Source organism: Mus musculus, chromosome 16 (assembly GCF_000001635.26).
Source record: "Mus musculus strain C57BL/6J chromosome 16, GRCm38.p6 C57BL/6J".
NCBI lineage: Eukaryota > Metazoa > Chordata > Mammalia > Rodentia > Muridae > Mus > Mus musculus.
This window is the reverse complement of record NC_000082.6, coordinates 21511140-21534370: the sequence shown is the minus strand read 5'-3', so window position 1 is coordinate 21534370 and position 23231 is coordinate 21511140. Positions and strand designations below refer to the sequence as shown.

General features: G+C 42.8%; 1 protein-coding gene across 6 annotated transcripts in view; it reads right to left on the bottom strand.

Annotated features, from left to right (window-relative positions):
- Vps8 (VPS8 CORVET complex subunit) overlaps positions 1–23231 on the bottom strand; it is a 221564-nt gene that overhangs the window by 110311 nt on the left and 88022 nt on the right. For all 6 annotated transcript variants that reach the window (NM_001285893.1, NM_001285894.1, NM_001081366.1 and 3 more), the window contains 9 exons: positions 22810–22852; positions 17016–17088; positions 16139–16258; positions 12416–12487; positions 7875–7994; positions 6779–6835; positions 3009–3091; positions 2004–2088; positions 1210–1308 (listed from right to left, as the gene is read on the bottom strand). In NM_001285893.1, the coding sequence (NP_001272822.1) occupies positions 1210–1308; positions 2004–2088; positions 3009–3091; positions 6779–6835; positions 7875–7994; positions 12416–12487; positions 16139–16258; positions 17016–17088; positions 22810–22852 (752 nt within the window). The remainder of the gene's footprint in view (positions 1–1209; positions 1309–2003; positions 2089–3008; positions 3092–6778; positions 6836–7874; positions 7995–12415; positions 12488–16138; positions 16259–17015; positions 17089–22809; positions 22853–23231) is intronic.

The following is a 23231-nucleotide window of genomic DNA, read 5'->3' as shown; positions in this document are numbered from 1 at the left end:
CTTGGGACAACAGACTATTCTAACCACCAGATAGTTGAGATCAATCAGGCCTTGGACAAATTTCAAAAAGAAATAAACTAGCTGAACCAATTCTGAACAGCTATAGAGAGGGGCATTCTAAGCCTAATCAGAGAGAGGATGGTGTTAGCCAGAGCAAAAGATGCTGGGAAATGGTAGACTCCAGACATTAGGGGCAAAACACGCCAGCCTTTGTGAGTACATTTTTCTCTTTTTTTTAAAAAAAAGATATCTGCATGTGTACGTATTTGGGGTGTGTGTGTGTGTGTGTGTGTGTGTGTATGTGTGTGTTAATTAGAGTTTGTCAATGCCCGTGAGTATTCAGATGTCACATCAAATAACCAGCCTTATATCGTGTGAAACACCTTCCCAGCTTGGCATTTTTTTTAACAGAGTTTAATGTTCTCTGTATCTTAGTGAATTCTCTGTATCTTACTGGAGAGTCCAAGAGTTGAGGCAAACTCCTGTAACATCTGCTGCTGCTTTCTTAGCAAAAGTTAACCTGGAGAACAGCCTTTCACATGGTAAAGGTTTAAAGGTTTGATGGGCCCTGTTGCCACTGAGGTAGCGAATGTGCCATACTTCATTCGAAGCTCTGGCAGAAGCCTGGAGATAGTGCTGAGCCCTCCCTTCATTAGTGAATCTTCTCCCTGCAGCAGGTAGAGTTCATGGGGAAACCAGCTGGCAGCAGTGCTGATAACAAGTGGTGCAGGCATGCTCAGTCCTACACGGGATGCTATACCACCCCCTCCATGGCTCAGGAACCCACAGAAGAGGGGGTGGAGGATATGAGAACCAGGGGACAGGGAGAAAGACATCTTCTGGACCTGACACAGCGGATGTACTCATGCACTCCCTGCAGCTGTGCCTGCCTGTACCACACTGAGCCCATCCTTTTCATGCTGGGTGGAGGAGGGGCCCATGAGGCTCCGTCCCCCTGAGAGACTATGGGCAGCAATGGTAGTTGGGGGAGAATCAGTGGGACAGTTAGTTATTGCTCCAGTAAATGACCTCTCACCCACACCTGGACACTCAGTGGGGCACACACAAGAAGAAGACATGACAGGAGGAAGAGGAAGGTTCTAGTGAGAGAGGGAGGGGGATGGGAGGAGAAAGAGGCACAAAATGACTAAAATTCATTATATAAACATGAAATTGTCAAAACTACTTTTAAGGATTTGGAGTCCGTACCTCCATATGATTCATTGCTTTCTGCCACACAGACTGCTTCTCCTCAGCACTGTGACCAGGAATAGATAAGATGTTGTGGATATAATTGAAGACTTCTTCCTGTGGAGCGCAAGACAATGCATTTATTCATCCCCTCAGTCAATCAGAATTCAGTGACAGCTGCTATGAGTATCAGTCTCCATAAACATCATCTATGAGGATTTGGGGATAGTTCATGGAAACTGGCACTAGAGGAGAAGTCAGGACTCACAGCACAGGTGGACTCCTAGAAGTTCTAAATCCTTTCCACTTAAACTTGATCCCAATCTGCTGGCCCTCAGTGTCCTAACTGTAGAGCATACTTTTATTGTGGGTAACAGCTGTCTGTCTGTCCACATTCGCAATCCCACCTCAAATCCCTCTTGCCCTTGTGAACCATGCTCCCTCTGTGCTGATTCTCATGTGTCCATGTGATCTCCACTCAGCTCCCGGCCTCGGGACTCTCATGTCCACCCTCCCTACCTTAGAGCTCATTCTCTGACGTCAAAGGTCGGTTACACCCCAGCCTCTGCTTGCTGTCTATAACTCAGTCCCTTGCCGTCCCCCAGCCACACCCAGCCCTCTTCCCTGGCAGGACAGTTAGTTCTACATTTGGTTACTACCAGTGTCTATCACTGGGTTACACACTCAAACTACAGGAACTTCAATTTAATTAGCAATATAGACTCTACTTTTAGCAGAAACTCAACAAAAGTGAAGGTGGCTGAGAGAGAGAGCGGGGGTGGAAAAGGGGGTGAAGCAGGCTTTAAGCTGACCTCTCTCAATGGGTCGTGCAGGTAGCAGTCAATGATCTTGTCATACTGGTGTTCCCGCTCATACATAAATTCACAGATTTGATAGCTGGAATGTGAGAGGACAAGCTTCAGCTGCCAAACAGGCCAGTGGTGATGCACTTCTCACACTCAGGACTTTACTTAAACACGTGAAAAGGGAATAGTGCCATGTCTAGTGGTAAATACAAGTCTAAGAATTCTAATCCAAGGGCGCCTCAGACTTGGAATCTCACATCAGGAACACAGTAAAGCAAATGCAAATGTCTAAACACTACAAGCCCTCCAGAATCTGGTCCTAGGCATTTCAGATAAAAATACGTATCTACCAGAGAGGAGAGCCTGCCTCTCTCCTATTGACTGAAGATGCTGCTGAATGCTATGTTTTACAAAAGCCTTAAAGAGACAATGTGTCAACTAAGAAACAACTGGTGCTAGTATCAGTAGTTTGCAAATATTTATATATTAAGTTTCTTTGTTGAAAACTAGATACAACAAACAAGGTGAATATGTGTTGGCACATTGTATCTTCTGTTATATCATTCCTACTGAGCATAACTGTCACAATCTAACAAACACCACACACATTAAATCTGGAGCCCGGTATGTCTATGGGGCCGGCACTGGGGAGGCAGAGACAGCAATATGACAAAGTCATACAGAGCACATTCTAGCACAGCCTGGGGCTGCACAGTGAACACCCGTCTCAAAACACCAAAAATAAACAGGTACGTATGTAAATAAGGTGAAGACTGCTTCTTCACTTTCAGGTTAAAACAATTCTGTAAATTTTGCTAATTTTCAGAGTTCATGTGAAAGCAAAAACAAAAAACAAAACAAAAACCCTAACTCTCCTAAGCTTATGTTTTTGTTACTATTATTGGTATGCCCTTTCTTAGTTAGCATAGCAGAGATGCAAAATAAACTAGGTTTCATGTTAGAGAATAACAGAACTACGGAAAATTAATATACAGCTTCAAAACAGCTCACAATTCTGCCTTTTCTGCCATGCGGATGAGCCGACTCTCTTCAAATTGAACTATGCCTCCGGCCTGCAGCAATTCTAAAAGGACCTGAAGATTTAAAGCAAATGAGGAAAAACACTTTGAGAATTGCTTTATGTACCAGTTCTCTAAGAGTCCATGCAGCCATGCAGCCCATAACCTCCTTCCTGTGTCTTACCACTTGGTGGTATTTGGGGCTGCACTCACTGCCATACGATGACTCTGCTCTTCACACAGGAAAGGGACAGCACGGTGTTTCCAGGTATAGCCCCAACACTCACACTAACCTCTAAATGCCCCTCATGCTTTTCTAAGAAGTTGCTTGTTTGTCTGTATGTTGTATGCATGAAGCTGTGCCATCACGCACACACACCACGTATGCACACCCAGAGACTGCAGATGACAAAAGAGGGCGTTGGATGCCCTGGAAGTGGAGTTACAGATGACCGTGAGCACCATGGGTGCCAGGAACCCTCTGCATGGTTGCTTGGTGCTCTGCAAGAGTGCCAGTTCTCTTATCCACTGTGCCATCTCCCTGGCTCTAAGCAGTTAGTTTTGGTCTGGTACTTTTATGCCTTATGGTTTTTTAAATCCATTCCACAGACAGTGCCCTGCTTTACATACTAATTATTTTAATTAAACATAGGTTTGTGGTTGTGTGTGTGTAGGGGGTGTCTATTAGCAACTCTCAAAATGTACAAAGGTAAGAACAATTCAAAACAATTCAAATGTCTATCAAAGATGAACAGATAAATAGGGTATCTCTCTCTCTCACACACACTCACACATACACACACACACACACACACACACACACATGAATTAACATTATTTAGTTTCAAAACAGAAAGAAAGGTTGGATGTATGGTACAATATGAATAAACCTTAAAGACTCTATGCTCATGAAATCAAGGCCAAATGGATGGGCAACAAATACTAAATGCCTAAACTTACATGAGGAGCAGAACAGAGAGAAAATAAAGGCTGTGACTGGGAGCCTGGAAGTGGGAGAACATGGAACTGCTGCTCAAGGGGATTACCGCTCCGTTTGGGACGGTGGATCATCTGGAGACTGTGGAATGGAGTTCATGCCATTGGCCTTAGACTTACAATGGTGCATCCCAGGGCTGTTGGTAGGAGACTTGCCTAGCGGTCATGAGATTCTGAGTCTGATCCCCAGCAGTGCATAAAACTAGACTTGCATCACTTGCTTACAGTCCTCCAATTCAGAAAGATCAGGAATTCAAGGTCATGCTCAGCTACACAGTGAGTTCAAGGCCGCCTGGGCCACAAGGGGACATTTATTCCAGGTATCATGGTGCACTCAGGATGCTGAGGCAGGAGATCATAAATTCTAGGCTAGCCCGGGCAACAGAGCAAAACCTCGTCTCAAAAACAAAGACAAAATAAAAACAAGAAAAGACAAAAAATATTGGCTCTCACATCACTTTCACGACAGTAGCCAAAGATAAACTGTGAGCAAGACAACAGTGCAGCTAGGGCCTCAGGCTGCAGGAGAGCAATGGGACCCTTGTCAGAGTGCAAAGGACCTTCAGCAAGAACATTTTGTTTATTATTTTGATGTTGAACAAAACTGATCCAAATTTTCCATTCAAGGCCCAAATTTAATCCATTTGGAGCACTGGAATGCACTGTCACATACAATAAAGGTGGCATGAAGCCTACTCGCTGTGTCGGTTTGGAATAAAATAATAGAATGAGTTGAAGCCAGTCTTACCAACTCAGCCTGGCTGTCATCACTTGTAAGCAAGTTATTCAGTATTATTAAACATTAAACCAATTTGTAACTATGTGCATTAAAAACAACAATAATGAAACTCAAACATCATCATTTCCTATTATTAAATCGTATTTCGCTGCTCTGCCTGCTCTTGGGGCTGTTTAAGCTGCAGCTGCGTCTGGACGGTGGAGGCAGCACACAGGTGCGCAGCTAGGCGTCTTCCAGCTCTGTGTTTACTGACAGCACTTCAGAAGATTAAGTAAGCCATCGTGGGATCCCTACAGATCATTGAAATGCTATTTAAAAATCCTACTTTTTGAAGGGCTGTAAAAACAAGCAAGCAAAGAAAAGAAGACAGGACCCATTTGTGGCCTACACAACCTAAAATGTTTACTTTTGGCTCCTTGACAGCAACAGCTTGTCAGTCCCTGACAAAGAGAGTAGAGAAAATATTAATAAGGCTGTTAAACTTTAGAGTGTGAATTTCTGGGCCAGCATGTAGGTAAAGGGGCTTGGCCCCATCTTGCCAGCTGGAGGTCAATGCCTGGGTCGCACATGGCGGGAAGAGAGACCTGACTCCTGAAACTTGTCCTCTAACACACACACTGTGGTTCACGCTCACACACAGCATCTTGTGTAGGCATTACATTGTAATGGGAAAGGGGAACAGTTTATGATTGTTGTTATTATTCAAAAGTCGTTACCTATAAGGAGTGACAAGAGAGAGTAATGGTTAAGGCTATGTGTTGGAGGAGGTATGGATGTGTGGGTATACAGTATTGCACATATATATGAAAATGTCAAGGTGAAACCCATTATCTTGTATACTAACTAAAAGAAAATAATAAAAAAAAACCTGTTACCGGACTGAGCAAAACAGTCACTCCACTGATAAAAGAGTAGAGTTCTGACATGTTTTATTTTCACCTTATTTATTTACATAAATTTACATAAATGGCAACAGTCATATCAGGAACTATATTTGGGAAACTAATTACTGTCTATGAGCACACCACTGGGAAATACTAAGAAGCACTGCATAAACCAAGTCTGATATGTGACAAGCAGTATCAGGAGCACTGGGTCAGCAGGGAAGGAAGTCACCAAGTACTAATTAGAATTGTGACCTTGAACAACTTACCTCATCAGTCTTTACCACTTTAAGACCTGCGCAGAGGAACCATCCGAACGGGCACCTTTGTAATTAGTATGGATAAGGTGCTGTGGGTAGTCTGAATTTAATGCTCAGACTTGGCCACGTCTACACACTAAATCCAAGCCCTGGAAAACACTCCCACTGTGTTAGCTCACCTCTGTCAAGGAAGGTTTGTACACTAAGAGAGTGTGCACACACCATGCACACCACGACCCGTCCTCACTGCTATAGACAAACAGGAGTAAACAGAAAAGTTCCCTCCCTGTTTCTTGTTCTCTGTCTAGCTTAACAGGAAGCCAAACTGCTCTCCCTGGTCTCTAACTTGTCTGAGGCAGTCACTGGGCCACAGAAGATTGGCTAACAGCTTCTTCACTGCTGCCACCAGGAAAGCCAACTCAGCAGTCACAGCTGTACATTGCTGTGACTTAATACCTTACAAAGAGTGGTATCCATGTTAAGCGGGTTGACTTAGTACCTACAATTTCAATGTAAAGGCTTTTAAATAAAGCCCGTCTCATGAAAGTGGCACAAGGGGACAGAAGTAGCAGCCAGGTCCAATCCCAGTACTAACTGGGGATGGGGGGTGGGGGCAGGTGGATTCCAGTCTCCAGAATGGAGCCCTGCATGCAGTAGGATGCTCCCCAGATGGAGTGTGCCAACACTCAGCCTCCTGGAGTTCACATGACCAGCTGCCTCATGCCCCTGCAGAAAAAACTTCCCAGCCACAATGGGCTCCACGTGCATTCAAATAAATGCTTTCTCCCTTAAAGTGCCTTTGTCAGGATACCTTATCAGAGCAACAGCACAAGTAACTCAGACTCTATCCCCAGTCTTCAGCACAGTGTTCTAGTGTCCATACCTGCTGTCTTTCAGAGTGGCGGGAGTCATCGTCGGGGCTACAGAGGAACTCGAGGACCTGGCCAAAGGTAACGGGAATGGTTAGCCAGTGCCAGCAGTTCATTCCCACTCACTTGTAACAGACATCTGCACGGACAGCACTGTCCCAGCAGATAGCCTAGTGTGTGCCTATATTTAGCATGTGTCCTATTCAGATTCCTTCACTGTTGAGAAACATAACTGGGAGTACTTCCTTCTGAGTTGCTTGATGCCACGGTCAGTAGGCATGGGCTGCAGTCAGGACATTTGAATCTAAATCCTGTCCTACACATAATAAGTTTCTGTTGGAAAAAAAAAAAAAAAAACTAATCCTGGCTTTAGATGAGTTATTTAACCTTTCTGGGATTTCTTTGAAAAAAAATGAGGATAAATGAACTGACTTCAGAACCTGTGGAAAACTTAGTGAATGCACATGAGGTTTTGCTGGGTGGCAGAATTGCTCAGTACATCGCCTTGTTACCCCTGGCTTCTCCAGACAGAAGGCAGTTCTCACACTGCTTGTGGCATGTAGGGATGCTCTGACTGGGACTGGGAAATGCCTGAAGGAAAGTGATTTCTAAGCAAGCTCAGGAGTTCTCAAAGCAACCTCTTCTCCAGGCAACCAAAGGGTCTTTAGCATCAGAGAAAGAGATTCTTTTTTTTATTTTTAAGATTTACTTTATTTATTATATGTAAATACACTGTAGCTGTCTTTAGACAAGGGAATCAGGTCTTGTTACGGATGGTTGTGAGCCACCATGTGGTTGCTGGGAATTGAACTCAGGGCCTCTGGAAGAGCAATCAGTGCTCTTAACCGCTGACCATCTTTCTAGTCAAGAGATTAAGTTAGCAAACTAATAAGCAAGAAATCCTAAGTAACTTAGAGTAACCAAACAACTACTAAGATAGAATACTGATAGCCACTCCCCCATAATGCTAGGCATTGGGCAAAAATCACATAACCCATTAAAACATCCCTACTTAGATCCCAAGCTTAAACACAGATCCCAGCCGTCTGTCTTGTCTATGAACAGAGAATAGAAGAAAGCAGCTCCAGGTCTCACTGTAAAGTCTCTTACTTGATCAAAGAGGGTCCTGTTCACAAACAAGGTATTGTCAGGCTTTGCGAGCTGACGAGCGAGGAACGTAAAGAGACACCCCACTTGTGACGGGGTAAAATCTGAATTCTCCACCATAACCTGGTGAGCAAAAGAAACTGGTTAGCAATACTCTATCTGGTATGCACACCTATCAATAAGGAAAAAAAAGAATGCTGCTTTGAGCTTAAAAGCCCAATAACCTGACAGTGAAGAAATCCCAGGAAGGAAGTCACTTACAACCACCTTCCTGGCGTGGCTGCTTTCTGTGGAATCTGCAGACAGCCCTGGAGTTGGTGGCTTGTGAATTGACTTTTATAACCATATACAACAGGTTTCCAGTCACAGCCATTCCTCTGGATTAGCTTTGTTTTCCAGATGGACTTATGTCCTAAGTCCCCACGATATGTATGGTGATCTGACAGGGGCCTTTCAGGGAGTTGTGGTGGTAAGCATAGATTGTCAACTTGACAGAATCTAGAATCACCTGGGAGACAGACCTCTGGGCCTGCCTGTAGAGGGTTATCTTGATCATATTAATTGAGTGGAAGAGCTGCCCACCATGGGTGGCACCATCCCCTGGCTAGGATCCTGTCCACAAGAGAGAAGACAACTGAGCAGCAACATTTGGAATCATGAACTAAGAAGGAAGGTGAGTCAGATAAACATCCTAAAATGTGTCATCAGATCATATCGTTATAAAGGCACAAAAACATCACAGAAGCCCAATGTTTAAAAAAAAAAAAGCAACTCACAACAGAATAGCACCTTAGATTCACTGCTACAGAAGAAATCTGTGAGAAAACAAGAAAGAAACAGCTTCTAAGCCAAGCTCTGAAGTCTTAAGTGGAACCTTTGCCAAGGAAACATCAACTGAGAGAAGCAAGAGCAAAGGCGTGTGTGAAGACTGGAAGACAGAGGAGTCTGCCAGGGAAACCCTAAGTTCTACTGGAATGTAGAAGCAGAATGAGGATAAATCAGATGGCAGCTTCAGAAATCTGGAACATCTGACACAGACTGTAGGATGACCAGAGGGGCTGAAATGGAGAGTGGACTGTGATAAGGACTGTACAAGTAGGGGATTACAGGGCCAGGAGACCAACGTGTGAGGGACCGCATGGGCCCAAGGAAGGGGTCCTGACTGCAGCAGTGATGAGAGCCGAAGCCCAGTGCAGAGAGCAGCCGCACAAGTGTTCCTACATGTGGAAAATGTAGCAGACACATTCTGTACATTGTCAGTAGGTGGATAATCCTGCCATTAACAGAGAATGAAGGCAGACATGTGTGGTTGAAGGTTCCGTACTGTCGAGGGCTGGCATGTTGAATTAACCGGGGTAAACTTAGCACAAGAGAGGGTTTAGAATGCACATCCACTGTAAGACTTCCAAGTTCCACCCTTTATCCTCCATTTAGAGACATAAAGTATGAGTCTTTGCCTGCTATAAAGCCTTCCTACTTTGGAAGCCCTCCTGCTTTACTGTGACAGTCAGCACTTGTTAAGTGTGTTGTCATTGCCAAGTTATATTACCAAGAAACACAGCCTTGAGTTACACTTCCAGCTCTGCACTCCCTGTACATGTAAGGTGCCAGCCAGCTCCCTGCACACAATACACATGACCTTCAGAGCTCTCCATGGCTCAGTCTCCGCCCTGCTTGGTGTCCAAGGTCCCTTTTCTAGGATTCCAATCTTAGGGCCCATCTAGTGCTCTTCTGAGCTGTATCCCTTCCTTCTGCCCTGTACACACACCCTGACAAGAGCAGCTCCAGTCACAACTGACTCTTTTGCCCACTCAGTCAATATCTGATTCCATCCTACAACATCTCTATGCTTTCCTCCAAAATATTTCAAAGGCCATGATTACAAAATTTCCTGGATATCACTTAGTCTCAAGTTGTTTTCCCTATGTGTGCAACCATACAGTACATAACAAGCCCATCTACCCCCATCAGTCTACTCTCAACACTCCTGCCAAAGTACACTTCAACACAAGCCTGTCACTGGAAAGCAGAGACCTCTGTTCTCTTCACTGCTCTGAGGCAGTAGGACTGTAACACAGGAAAGAACAGGACCTCCTGACAGTCTGGGGGAGTTACAGAGCTCCAGTCTCTGCATCTGGATCATCCTTCCAGACTAGAATAGATACAAATTCAAATCCCAACTTCACTAATGTATAAATGCTTCTTAAACACCTACCAGATTTCAGGCATGGTAGAGCACACACTCTGGGCATGCTACAATAATCGGGCCTCGGTGGACACAGTAAACACAGTATAACATAATTAATAAAGTTGATATAAAAATGCCATTAGCAGTAATCCTCAGTTTCTACCTTCACGAAGCTCAAGGTGAGACAGGAAAATCTATAAACGTATCTAATACAACGTGTAAGTGCAGATCAAAGCAACTTGAAAATACAAAGGAGCTCTAACCAAAATAGAAGCTTGTGGGAGGATGTAGAAGACGGTCAGCAATCTAGCAGAGAAAGGAGGAAAGAGGCTTGACTGGCTGAAAGAACATAAGTCATGATGATGACACATGGGTGAAGAGAATACAGAATAGCTCATGTGTGGAGGAGGAGGGGGTGGTGAGAAAAAGAATCAGCTACTGAGCAGCCAGAGACTATGAAGTACAGAGGATCTTAGACGTCACATTACATCACTGATGGATATAGCATCAAAGTGGACCAAGCTAGGCCATAGTTCCAGTATGGTTTGTTCCCCCCAAAGGTGTATGAGCTGGAAGCTTGGTTTCTGTGAAAACAGTGCAGTTTGGGTCTAGTTGGCAGAAGCTGTATGCTCGCAGACATCATTGAGGAGATAATGCTGGGCTGTCATAAAGGGCTATGCCTGATCCCTGTATAGAACCTCTCTGACTTTCCCTCACACACACGGACACCATGGTGCCATCCACCACAATATGACAAAGCCAAGGGGACATTTACTGGAAGCCAATCAGGTGAGACTACTCAATTTTAAGGTTTCAGCTTCCAACACTGTATGCTAAATAAACCACTTTTCTGTATAAAGTCCCCAGGTCTATCTTACGGTAAAACTGCACTAACATACACTCAAGTATCTGTTCTTCACTCCTAACTGATAAATAGAACTTTTAATTTTTAGCTGAGCATATGGTAACCCAAAATCCTTTAGTCTCTCTTCATAGCTTTCAAAGTTCTGGATAACATGATATATTTTTTAAATTATTTTACATATATGAATACACTGCCAGTGTCTTCAGACACACCAGAAGAGGGCATCAGATCCCATTACAGATAGTTGTGAGCCACCATGTGGATGCTGGGAATTGAACTCAGGATCTCTGGAAGAGCAGTTAGTGCTCTTAACCACTGAGCCATCACTCCAGCCCTGGATAACATGATATTATAAGCAGCTTTATAGTATACAACTTCAAAGACATTTCCTTAAAGACACATGTCCTTCTGACACTGGCTTGCTAGCTGCGGAGTAACAGCTGAACCATCGGAAACCCTGTGCTAAGTTTAACAATAAAACGAGCTCAGTGCCTGGGGTCTGAGTCTCTCCCCTGGATCAGGTTGCCTACCTCCAGCTTAAAAACCACACATTCCTATCACAGTTAAACTACTGCCATTTTAAGTTATCTCACAGGTTAATTTAATTCTAACTGACCTAGCAGAGAGCTACAGAAAAATACCAGATAGAAAAAAGACAGGGTTACAAATAGGTAGACTATCTGGGAATCGAGGTGGAATTCTTTATATTAACTACCTGGATCTAACTGGTTTTATTTGAGAATTTGAAAATTCTATTCCCATAGCCATCACCTCTTATCTTACAAGGCTCATAAATAGCTGAGCTGAGATGATTTATGTACTGTGCTCTGCATAGTACAAAGAATACTATAGATGCGACTTGCTTACGCTACATATAACTAGAGGATATTTTCACTCCAGCTTCTTGACCAAAGAATCTAAAAGGAAGTAGCCTCCTTTTTATGGGCTGATGAAAAGTGACAACCGAAATCCTCTGAAGAGCAGTGCCAACACAAAGGACAGGGGCTGGTCTGTCTCTGCACACGCTTACAGCAACAGCGTGGATCCTAAAATAAGTCTTTCCTGACTCTGAAGCTGGACTGGGACAGTCCTCAAATCATCTTTATGTGTCACCCATCATCCCAATCAATGCCACAGCAGAACATGGCATGGCCATAGTAACCAAATGAGCCTGGGAAGGACAGAGATTGCTGGCATGAATTACTTCTTAAGCTGTCTCTATTATTGCACACAATCATACTAATAAAGCAATCGTCACATTGAGCACTTCTCAAGTCTTGCAACCTGTATCCAAGCATCCAGGTTAGGCTTAACACTAGGACACATCGTTAATATTTCATTCACCGCTGGAGGACCAAACCCCATAATATAATACTAGTGCTACAACAAATGGCTCCATTAAACAAGTTATTTCAAATCCTACTCTAAAAATTTCAATTAGCTTAATATAGCACCAATCAATAGAAAGACATGCACTCTTTGAATGCTTACCTTCAATAAAATATCCACAATGCGCTGCTGGTATTCCACAGCTTGCTTATCATTTTTAAAGTCTTCAAAGGTCTAAATAGTGAAAGAAAAAACTTAAGTAACTGTTATTTGCTAATTTTAGGAGGAAACAAATTACTAGATCTCCTTGTCTTTAGCAGAACTGACTTTATTTCCTTTTATAAAATAACACCTAGATGATCATTAAAGCATTTGTGAAATAAAATGACAAATGTCCATATTCTAATTTTTAAGGAATATTATCTACTAATATTCTTCATTTCAGATACATTTTGTGAAGAAAATACGCATTCAGAACGTTATCCCCACCATACACACACACATATACATATGGGGAGGGGGTGTTATCCATGTGTACAGGTCCTTCAGAGACCAGAGCTACTAGGTCCTGGAGTTGGAGTTACAGGTGGTTGTTAGCCACCTGACATAGGTGTGAGAATTAAACTTGGGTCCTCTAGAAGAATAGTAAAAGCTCTTAACCACTGAGCCATCTCTCCAGCCCCCTTTCCTCTTCTTAAGACTATTTTATGTGTGAGTGTTTTGCCTATACACATGTATGTTTATCATATCTGCCTAGTACCAGTAGCAGCCAGAAAAGGACAGCAGATCTCCTGTAACAGGAGCCACAGATGGCTGTGAGCTGCCATATTGTTGCTAGGAATGGACCCCAAGGCCTCTGCAACAACGGTAAGTACTCATAACCACTGAGCCTACTCCAGCCCCAGTTATATCATTTAACACCTCATGACATTCCAAGACCTAAAAATGAATATGATATATATGTTGTTATTACATAAGCAAAGAGTTTGAGAGAGAAAGGAAGACAATGTTACAAGAACAAACAAGCAGCAAGGGGCTGTTGTGCTCACAGATTACCAACAGGGGAATCTCGAATGTCAAGCGCACATGGTTGTCCTGGAAGGACACACACTCAGAAGGACAAACACTGCATGCTTGCTTCCACATGCAGAACCACTGTGTGTGTGTGTGTGTGCACGCAAGTGTGTATTATAGATGCATGTTTGTGGGACATGGAGCTAGAAAGAGGGTCAAGGAGAGGTGGAAGAGAAGTGGGACACAGAGAAGAGTCGGGATACACGTGAGGGGACTTTCCTGGAGAAAGGAGAAGAGTTGGCTAGGAGGAGGACCATGGTGGAAAGGAACAAATGAAAACAAATGTATGTGCTTATGGTGATGCCCTGCAGAAACCACGGGCTTAATACACTAAGCTAAAAGTTAATTTACAATGTATCTTAATAAAAATAAAGAAAAATAATTATAGTAAAACTGCTGAAAGGCCAACATTTTTAAGCCTAATTACCAAAATGAGTTACCATATCCTTAAGACAATGCCAAACACTGCATTTAAATATTTTATATTATTGCTTAATGTGTTCTGAATAGAATATGTATCCAAAACATTGGATTCTGAATTCAAGTTCACACAGAATTACACACAAGGGACAGAAACTGAGTCACACCTAGGTGCTGATCGTGAGTGAGAAAGACCCCCAACACCTTCTTATAGTATGCATGCAGCAACTCCCCCATGCCCACAACCCGGGTAAGGAAAGTTAGATTAACATAGACACAGTGATTGCTATGCCCTTTACCTAGGAAAGGGACTGCATATTGTCCCAGGGGAATTTTAAAAGGATCTGCACCATCATGGGCTTTCAAGACTCTGTCAGTTCTACTCAAGCCAGAGGACTTGGTAGTCTTCACAAAGACCATGAATTTTCCCCACCTTCCCTTTCCTCTGGTTGGCATGCCCTTCCCTTCCTATTTCTGACTGGCACATGGCAGGTGCTTTTAAAACAACCACTGAAAACAAACAAAACAAAAACAGCCACTGAATTATCTAAATTATTTACACTGAAAAATACCCAGTGTTATCTCCACTAGTGTGCTCTGCAGTCAGCTAGATGAAATGAGTTGCCAAGGAGACCACAGGAAGGCTTACTAATCTGACAAGTTCAACCAGGAGATATTTTTGTACTTAGATGAGTTAAATATGAACCTGCCTGGAGACAAGAAGATGGGCAAGAACATTTCAGTTCTATCTTCTGGCTTATTAGAACATGAACACACACACAAATTCTCTCTCATCCCAGACTGCTCACATGAGATGTCACTGAAGATGCAGAAGGTACCATTTGCTACAGAAGTGCCATTCAACTAATATCCAAAGGTAGAGAGAATTAACAAGTGTTCTATAAATAGTGACAAAGGAAAGGGACTTTCCATAACCATTTTCTCCTGGCAGCATGCAGTCACTACTTTGAAACACACACTGAGAAAGTGTGTTTCTGTAAATCTAATGAAATGGAGACATAGGAGTGTGACTGTTACGATACAAAGTCAGGATAAGGTGGGGGGAAACAGCTGCCAGGCCAGCCCACCACTGCTGGATTATCACACCACAAAGAAATGGAGATCTGAAACTCAAGTTCAAAGTTATCTGGGAACCAGGACATAAACAATTAAAGATTATTAGGAGGTGTGGATGATATGATAGCAAGGTAAATCTTAACCCAAGGTCAACAAACATTCTATGTAAAAGGCCTGTGGGTAAACATGCCGCCCTTTGTAAGCTATATGTGCTCTCTATTATATATTCTTCTTTCTTCTTTTTTAACAACCCTAGTAATACAAACATTGTTAGTTTATGTAAGTCTGGAATTAAATGGGGCTAGACTTAGTCCTCAGACAACTGTTTGTAGGACCCTGCCCTATCACAGAAGCTCTCCAAATAAAATATTATAAAAAATAAAATAAAAAAAAAATAAAAAGAACCACTCCCATGCATGTTTAAAGGGCCAGCCAGAGTGAGAGCAACTGTGGGATCCCCAAAGTGCACGGAAACGGTAGCCGGCCTCTCCTGGGCTTATCACACCCGACGCCCTGTGAGCTCTCCTCCCTTCCTCCATGTGCAACTAAAGCCACCGTTTCTGAAGTCAGATGATCAGACTTAACCACTGCAGACTGTGATACAAAGATCCACACGACACTCAGCCCCTTAAAGAAGTTTACTCCGTTATATACTGTAACTTATACAAGCAGAGTGAGCACACAGAGACGGGCACCATCTCACAGAGGTAGTGCTGGCATGTAGGTGTGTTCCCTTCTCGTTTCATTTTCTTCCAATATTTCGTCTGTAAATGTGTTTCACATATTTGTGAACTGGATGATTTCACTAAACACCATACCATAAGCACTTTCCATCCTATCAAACCTAAACAAGAAAGCACAATAGAACACCCTTTAACTGGGAAGAGTGTTTACATTTTATGATTCCCCTAGATAATTATATACAACAGAAATCCCAGATCATCTGAATTTACCTCAGACTAAACATTTTAGGAAGGTGTTTTCAGTGGAGACCTTCCACAAACCCCTTCAGCTTCAGTTTACTCTACTGTGCTCACTACGTCTACCACAGACCCTTGTCCACACTGTAGACGCCAGGAGCGAGAGCATGGAATCAGAGACCACACCACCTGGCCAAAGGCTTTTTACAAAACAGAAATGTTCTTTTTTCATTCTTTCTTTCTTTCAGACAAGAGAGACAACAACAAGGGAGGGAATGGCTATAAGCAGGAACTAAGGGGCCCACCATCATGAAGCATTTCCACTCCTGACTTAGCTGCACTCACATATCTTTGGATCATTTGAAAATACCTTAGGAATCACAGCGTCCCTTACCAGTGCCAGCACATTCAGAAATTCTCTTGTGTCAAAATGTAGCAAAGTCCGAACATAAGGATAGACTTCTTCCTCGGAGGATGCTTCTACAGAATGCAGGCGAATCAGAAACTCAAAAACCTAGGGGTTAAAAGGTACATTATTGCCAGGCAGTGGTGGCTCACACCTTTAATCCTAGGACTTGGGAGGCAGAGGCAGGTAGATTTCTGAGTTGAGGCCAGCCTGGTCTATAGAGTGAGTTCCAGGGCAGCCAGGGCTACACAGAGAAACCCTGTCTCAAAAAAACCAAAAAGTACATTATTTTCTATGACCTTACATCTTTCTGGAACAAGAATTCCCGTGTGGAAAAAGCAAAGGCAGGCTGAATGCACTTTAAGCTGCCACCATGTTACACAAAGTCTCTCTTAAATCCCCAATGTTAAATCTCTTAAATCAAATGTTAAAGTTGGCAACAGTGTGGACTCTTGTCCTTACAGTAGAGCTATGTATAATGTTCAACAGTCTGTCTTCAGTCACTATGCTGCCTGGCTTATGACTACTTAACATAAGCTAGAGCCATTGAGAGAATGCTTCCATAAGGTCTGGCTGTAGGCAGTCTGCAGGGCAATGTTCTTAATTAGTGACTGATAGGGGAGGGGGCCCAATACCTGGACAGGTGGTGCTCGGTTCTATAAAAGCCAGTAAACAGCCTCTTCATCAGCTCCTGCCTTCAGGTTCCTGCCCTGACTCCCTGAGTGATGGACTAGGCTGTGTAGCTGTAAGCTATCCCATCCAAATTGCTTTTGTTGATGGTATTTATCAAAACAAAAGGAACTATAACTGAGACAGTCATATTAAGAAGTGCAGACAATAAAAATGCCATAAAAATAATACTCACCTGGTTTTTAACCAAGGGAACAAGATCTTCAGGAATGTCACCGAGAGGGTAGGCACGACCTGCCAGGCAACAGCTAGAAAAAAGGAAGAACAGATCTGATGCCTCGGTTTCTCCACCCTGAGATTCTACTAACATCATGACATAGACTCAACTTTTGTCAGGTCAGGTTCAAAACCAGACCACTACTGTTCTGCAGGTGGTTAAGCACAGATGAGGACAATGTACTGTGTATTTCAAAAGGTCGTGAGAAAGGTGTCAAAAAACAAGGGTAAAAAGGCTGCAGTGACTGGTCCAGAAAATAAGGTTCACAAATGAGGCTTAGGCCATGAAGGGGCCTCAATGCCCCTCAAGGCAGAAAGAGAACATTAGACAGAAATAATAACAATACGGTGATCTAAACAGGATAGGGTCTTAGAGGGAAGGAGAGGTTTCCCTTTTAAGCCTAAAGAGGAGTTCCATTAAAAGAAAGATGAAGAGGAGGAGAGAATGAGAGAGAAGAAGGCCTGCCATGCGCCCCCTGGGTAAAGTGCAGAAGCAGGGAACTGTCCCATGTCCCCTGCACTCTTTCCCAGCCTAGAACACAGCCTGCATTCCTGGAGATTTTCTGGCACCAAGGTAAACCAGATGGCTAAAGGTAGTGAAAGAACACAATCAATAAAAGCCACAGCAATGAAGCTCCATCAGAGCCCAGCTATCCTACTACAGCAAGCCCTGGATGGCTTTACATAGCTAAAGCACAAGAAAGTGACCTTAAGTCCAATGTTATGAAGATGATATGGTGTTTAAAGAGGAAATGAATAAATCTCTTAAAGAAATAAAGGAAAATACAATCAAACAGATGAAGGAAATGAATAAAACTGTTCAAGAACTAAACATAAAATGGAAACAATAAAGAAAACACAAACTGAGGGAATCCTGAGGATGGAAAACCAAGGTAAGAGAACAGGAATACAAGAGATGGAAGAGAGAATCTTGGGTGTGAGATATATGATAGGAGAAAATAACACACTGGTCAAAGAAAATGTTACATCTGAAAAGTTCCTTACAGGAAACATCCAGGAAATCTAGGACACTGTGAAAAGACAAAATCTAAGAATAATAGAAGGAGGAGAAGATTGCTAGCTCAAAGATACAGAAAACAAATATCATAGAAGATGATTTCCCTAAAAGAAAGAGATGTCTATAAACATGCAAAAAGCTTGCCAAACACCAATTAGATTGGAACAGAAAAAAACTCTTCAGCCATATATTGATCAAAACACTAAATGTACAAAACAAAGAAAGAAAATTAAAAACTACAAAGAATAAAAATGGCAAACTAAAAAAGAAAGACCTATCACACACACACACAAACACACACCCACTACCAACATCAAAATAACAGAAATTAATGATCATTCGTCATTAATCTCTCCCAACCATTAATGAACTCAATTCTCCAATAAAAAGACACAGGCTTACAGAATGAATGCAAAACCAGCATCCATCATTCTGGTAAATACAAGAAACACACCTCAGCCTCAAATACAAACATTTACCTAAGAGTAAAGGGCTGGAAAAATATTTTCCCAAGAAATCAAACCCAAGAAGCAAGATAGATTCGCCATTCTAATCCCTAAAAAATAGGTTTTCAACCAAAATTAATCAAAAGAGATGAAGAAGGGCACTTCATATTCATCAAAGAAAAAAATCCACCGAAATGACATCTCAATTCTGAACATGCACGTCCCAGATGTATGTCCCAGATGCAAGAGCACCCACATCTGTAAAAGAGGCATATTACTAAACCTTAAATCACACAATGAACCCCACACACTAACAATGGAGACAGCAACACCCCACTCTCACTAATGAACAAGTCATTCAGACAGAAAGTAACTGACTTCAGGAAAAAAATGGACCTAACATATCTACAGAACATTTCACCCAAACACAAAAAATTATATTTTCTTCTCAGAACATATAAAACTTTCTCTAAAACTAACCATATACTTGGTTAAAAGACAAGTCTCAAAAGATACAAGAAAATTGAAATAGTCCCCTGTATCTTATCAGATCACCATGGATTAAACTGGACTTCAGCAATAACAAAAACAACAGAAACTTACAAATGCATGGAAACCAAGTAACTCTCAACTCAATGACCACTGGGTCAAGGAAGAAATAAAGAAATTAAAGACTTTCTAGAATTCAATGAAACTTATGGGATACACTGAAAGCAATGCTAAGAGGAAAGTTCATAGCACTAACTAGGTGTCTTCATAAAAAAAAAAATTAGAGAGATCTCATACTATTGACTTAACAGCACAACTGGAAGCTCTAAAACAAAAAGAAGCAAACACACCCAAGAGAAGATGGCAGGAAATAATCAAACTCAGGGCTGAAAATAATAAATTAGAAACCAAGAGACAAAACAAAGAATCAATAAAACCAGAGTTGGTCTTTGAGTAAATCAACACGACAGATAAACCCTTACCCAACCTAACTAAAAAGCACAAAAAGAATATTCAAATTAATAAAACTATAAATGAAAAGGAGTTCATAACAAGAAATACAGAGGAACTCCAAAGAATCATTAGCTCTTACTTCAAAAACCTACACAACACAAAAGTGGAAAATCTAAATGAAATAAATTATCTTCTTGATAGATAACACTTACCAAAGTTAAATCAAGATCAGGTAAACAATTTAAATAAACCTATAACCCCTAAGGAAATAAAAGCCATCATTAAAAGTCCCAAACAGCAGCAGCCGCCGCTGCGCAGGGCTAGATGGTTTTAGCACAGAGTTCTACCACACTTTCAGAGAAGATCTATTACCAATACTCCTCAAACTATTCCACCAAACAGAAACAGAAGGAACACTACCTATTATATAAGGCCGCAGTCATCCTGATAACTAAACCACACAAAAGACCCACCAAAGAAAGAATTTCTGACAAATTTCCCTTTTAAACATTGATGTGAAAATACTTAATAAAATATTCTCAAACCGAATCCAACACATCAAAAAAGCATCAACTACCATGATCAAGTAGGCTTTATTTCAGTGATGGAGGATTCAACATATGAAAATCAACCCAATCTTTTGCAGAGGAAATATTAAAAAGAATCCCAAGTTCCTTGACCCTGCTACTCTCAGCCCCGGCTATGCACTGGCTGGGAATGGCCGACCTGTTTTTATCTCATGGAGACTCTGGCCCAGAGCTCCCGAAACGTCTCTGAGGACTCTTGGACCAATCCCCAGGGTAGTGGAAAGGTCTGATTTTCTATGCTCTTTTAAGGTATGTGTAGGTTATTGGTCCCACGTGGCTCACTGATCGGAGAGGCAGGACACAGGAAGTTGGCCACACTTAACCCACACTGTCGCTGGGTGGGTATCAGGCCCTAGGGAAGCCGCTGGACACCACTCCAGAGGTGGGGAAGCACAGTCTGAGGTGCGGGACAGCCTGAACTGGCTCGGGGGTCCCCAGGCCTGCAAGGAGGCCAGGGCCATCTGGTTCTAAGGCTCTCACACACCCAGGCGCTGAGCGCGGATGCTGAGGAAGAGCTGAGAACGGAGTGGCCCTCCACTACACCCCGCAGGCTGGATCTAGCCAGGCCAGCCGAGGGGGAAGATAGGGGAGCTCTGGCTGGTCCTGAGGGATAGGAGCAGTTCTTGGCTTGACAGTGGCAGGCTTGGCTTGGTCTTGGTGGTGGCTGTGGCTGGGAGCACAAAGAGGCCTTCTACGGGAGATTAGATGGTGGTTCTGTAGGCGAAGGCCTTCTCCATGGCTCCCCATGGTAACAGTTCATGGTTTTAAGGCATTTATTGTCATGGTGGAAAGTAGATGAGTAAAACCATACCCCATTTCTAAGGGTGAGCCTGAGGTTAAATACATTTTGCAGGGAGGAATGGCTGGGAAGAAAAACTTATTGGGTAAGCCTCCGGGCCTTTAGGTACCTCATTTGTGACTGATGGCCACAAATCTATGGAGGGCTGCAGCTAGTGACAGGGGCCTGGTGCCCAGGAACAGGTGAAACACCTGCCATCCTTTCAAGGTCTCCGGGGTTTTGAGCCTTAGCTCAACCAGGAACAAAGCTATCTTTCACCGTCCCACAGTATGAGAAGTGTCAGACTACTTGATTCAGCAGAGCAGAGGAGACCTGACAGGGAGCACAATGGAGCCAGGTACCATCAACTGAGAGCTATCAAGTCACAGCACAGACAGCTTCCTAACTCTCCATTCCAGGGATGTCTGGCTTGATTCAATCAATGGGGCCTGTTCTAAAGAGCAGATCCATCTTCTAACAAAAAGCTTTTGAATATTTTCATCATAAATCTTCAGGAGAGAACTGTATTAACTCTTGCTTCTTAAACATCACACAATATAGACATTTATCAAAAAACATCACACTGTAGCCCATAAATTCGTATAATTTCTATGTTTTCATGTATTAGTTCAAGGGGGAAAAAAGAGATGACATTTGGTTCAGAAAACATGGATGAGAGAGGGGGTGGCACCCCATAGTCTGCAGTGCGCACAAAGACAGCAGTAATGGGGACGCTCCACCAAAGGCCTGGTATCCAGAAAGAACCTAACGGTACCATTCAGCTACAGTTTGCCTGCTAGAGGCCTGATACTTTAGAGGTTTCACAGTGGCAGGTAACACTTGGAAATCAGCCATGGTAATGAGCACAGGGAAAATAAATGGCTTCCTTTTAAGGAGTTTGCAGCTGGGAACGAGTTTGCCCTGTGGCTTCACCTCTGAATCAGAATTTCTTTAAAAAAATAAAAAATTAATGGCTTGACTTCTGAATTATTTATGAGCATTTGAATATCTCTCTTAATTAACTTTTGAGGTGTGGTAGGAACAACTTTACACCTCTATGAACCTGCCATCAATTTTTAATAATAGAAACAACTTGGTAACAGATATTCCAGAGTTTAAAATATGATAATGAAGTGCTAGGTAACTGTTATTATGATCTTCCTCACTGACGAGTCAACGTAAGAGGTGTGAGACTGGTCTCAGTGTCTGCTCCATTGCTACAAAACTAAAATGATGCTCTGAGAGGGCCTGCAACCTCCCCTACCTTCCCACCAAGCACCTACAGGGCCAGTTCTACCCAGACTGAACCCTCATACTCTACTGGGATAAACCCTCTTCTATGTGTCAAGACACAGTGGTTTATTTCTGTCACTAATGCCTCTATGACTTAAAGAAGTTTCTTGCCCATATATGTAAAACTAGGGTTACACACATTATCCAGACTTTCTGGTAGTAAAGTAGAATACACAACACAGCGGTCTCTCAGCCACCAACAGAGCATTCCACGTTGTGGCGACCGCCCTTTGCACTACGGGGTATTAGCAGTACGCTTGCCTTCAAAGCCTGTCAGAAGTCATATCTGAAGTAGCTTCAGGTATTGTCAGACATGGAATCTCCTCTACATAAAATGCCTTTGAAAGAATGAATAACACTACACAGACAGGATATTGCTGTACCAGTTCAAACACTGGGGACTGGAAGACACAGTTACAAACACATCAGAACCTCTCACTGATGTACACACAGCTACAGACACATCAGAACCTCTCACTGATGTACACACGGAGAGGGACACACAACTACAGACACATCAGAACCTCTCAGTGATGTACACACGGAGGGGACACACAGCTACAGACACATCAGAACCTCTCACTGATGTACACACGGAGGGGACACACACAGCTACAGACACATGGGAGCCTCTCACTGATGTACACACGGAGGGGACACACAGCTACAGACACATGGGAGCCTCTCACCTGATGTACACCAGAAGCTTGTTGCCCATAACAACTTGCTCATCTGAAACAGAAACAAAAGTACTCAGCAGTTCTCTCTCCGACCTTCTCAGAACAATAACATTTATGTTACTGTTGCTTTAAGATGACGTAAATATATTCCCAAATACCATAAAATTGAGATGACAAATTACTTCACTTTTTAATTTCCCTCTAGACTGTACTTGAAGACCTGTGTAGACCCACGTGAAGCTGAGAAGATGTGCATGTGCTGTTACAGCCAGGGAGCGGGGAGTGTGGAGAAAAGCTGCTGACCAGCAGATCATTGCCAATTACTACTAAGATGTAGTTACAGTGTGTTCTCACTGGTCACCCACCACCCACAGCGCACAGGTCTCAGGAGGCCACATTTCCAAATGTTTGGAGTAATAAACCTATAAATA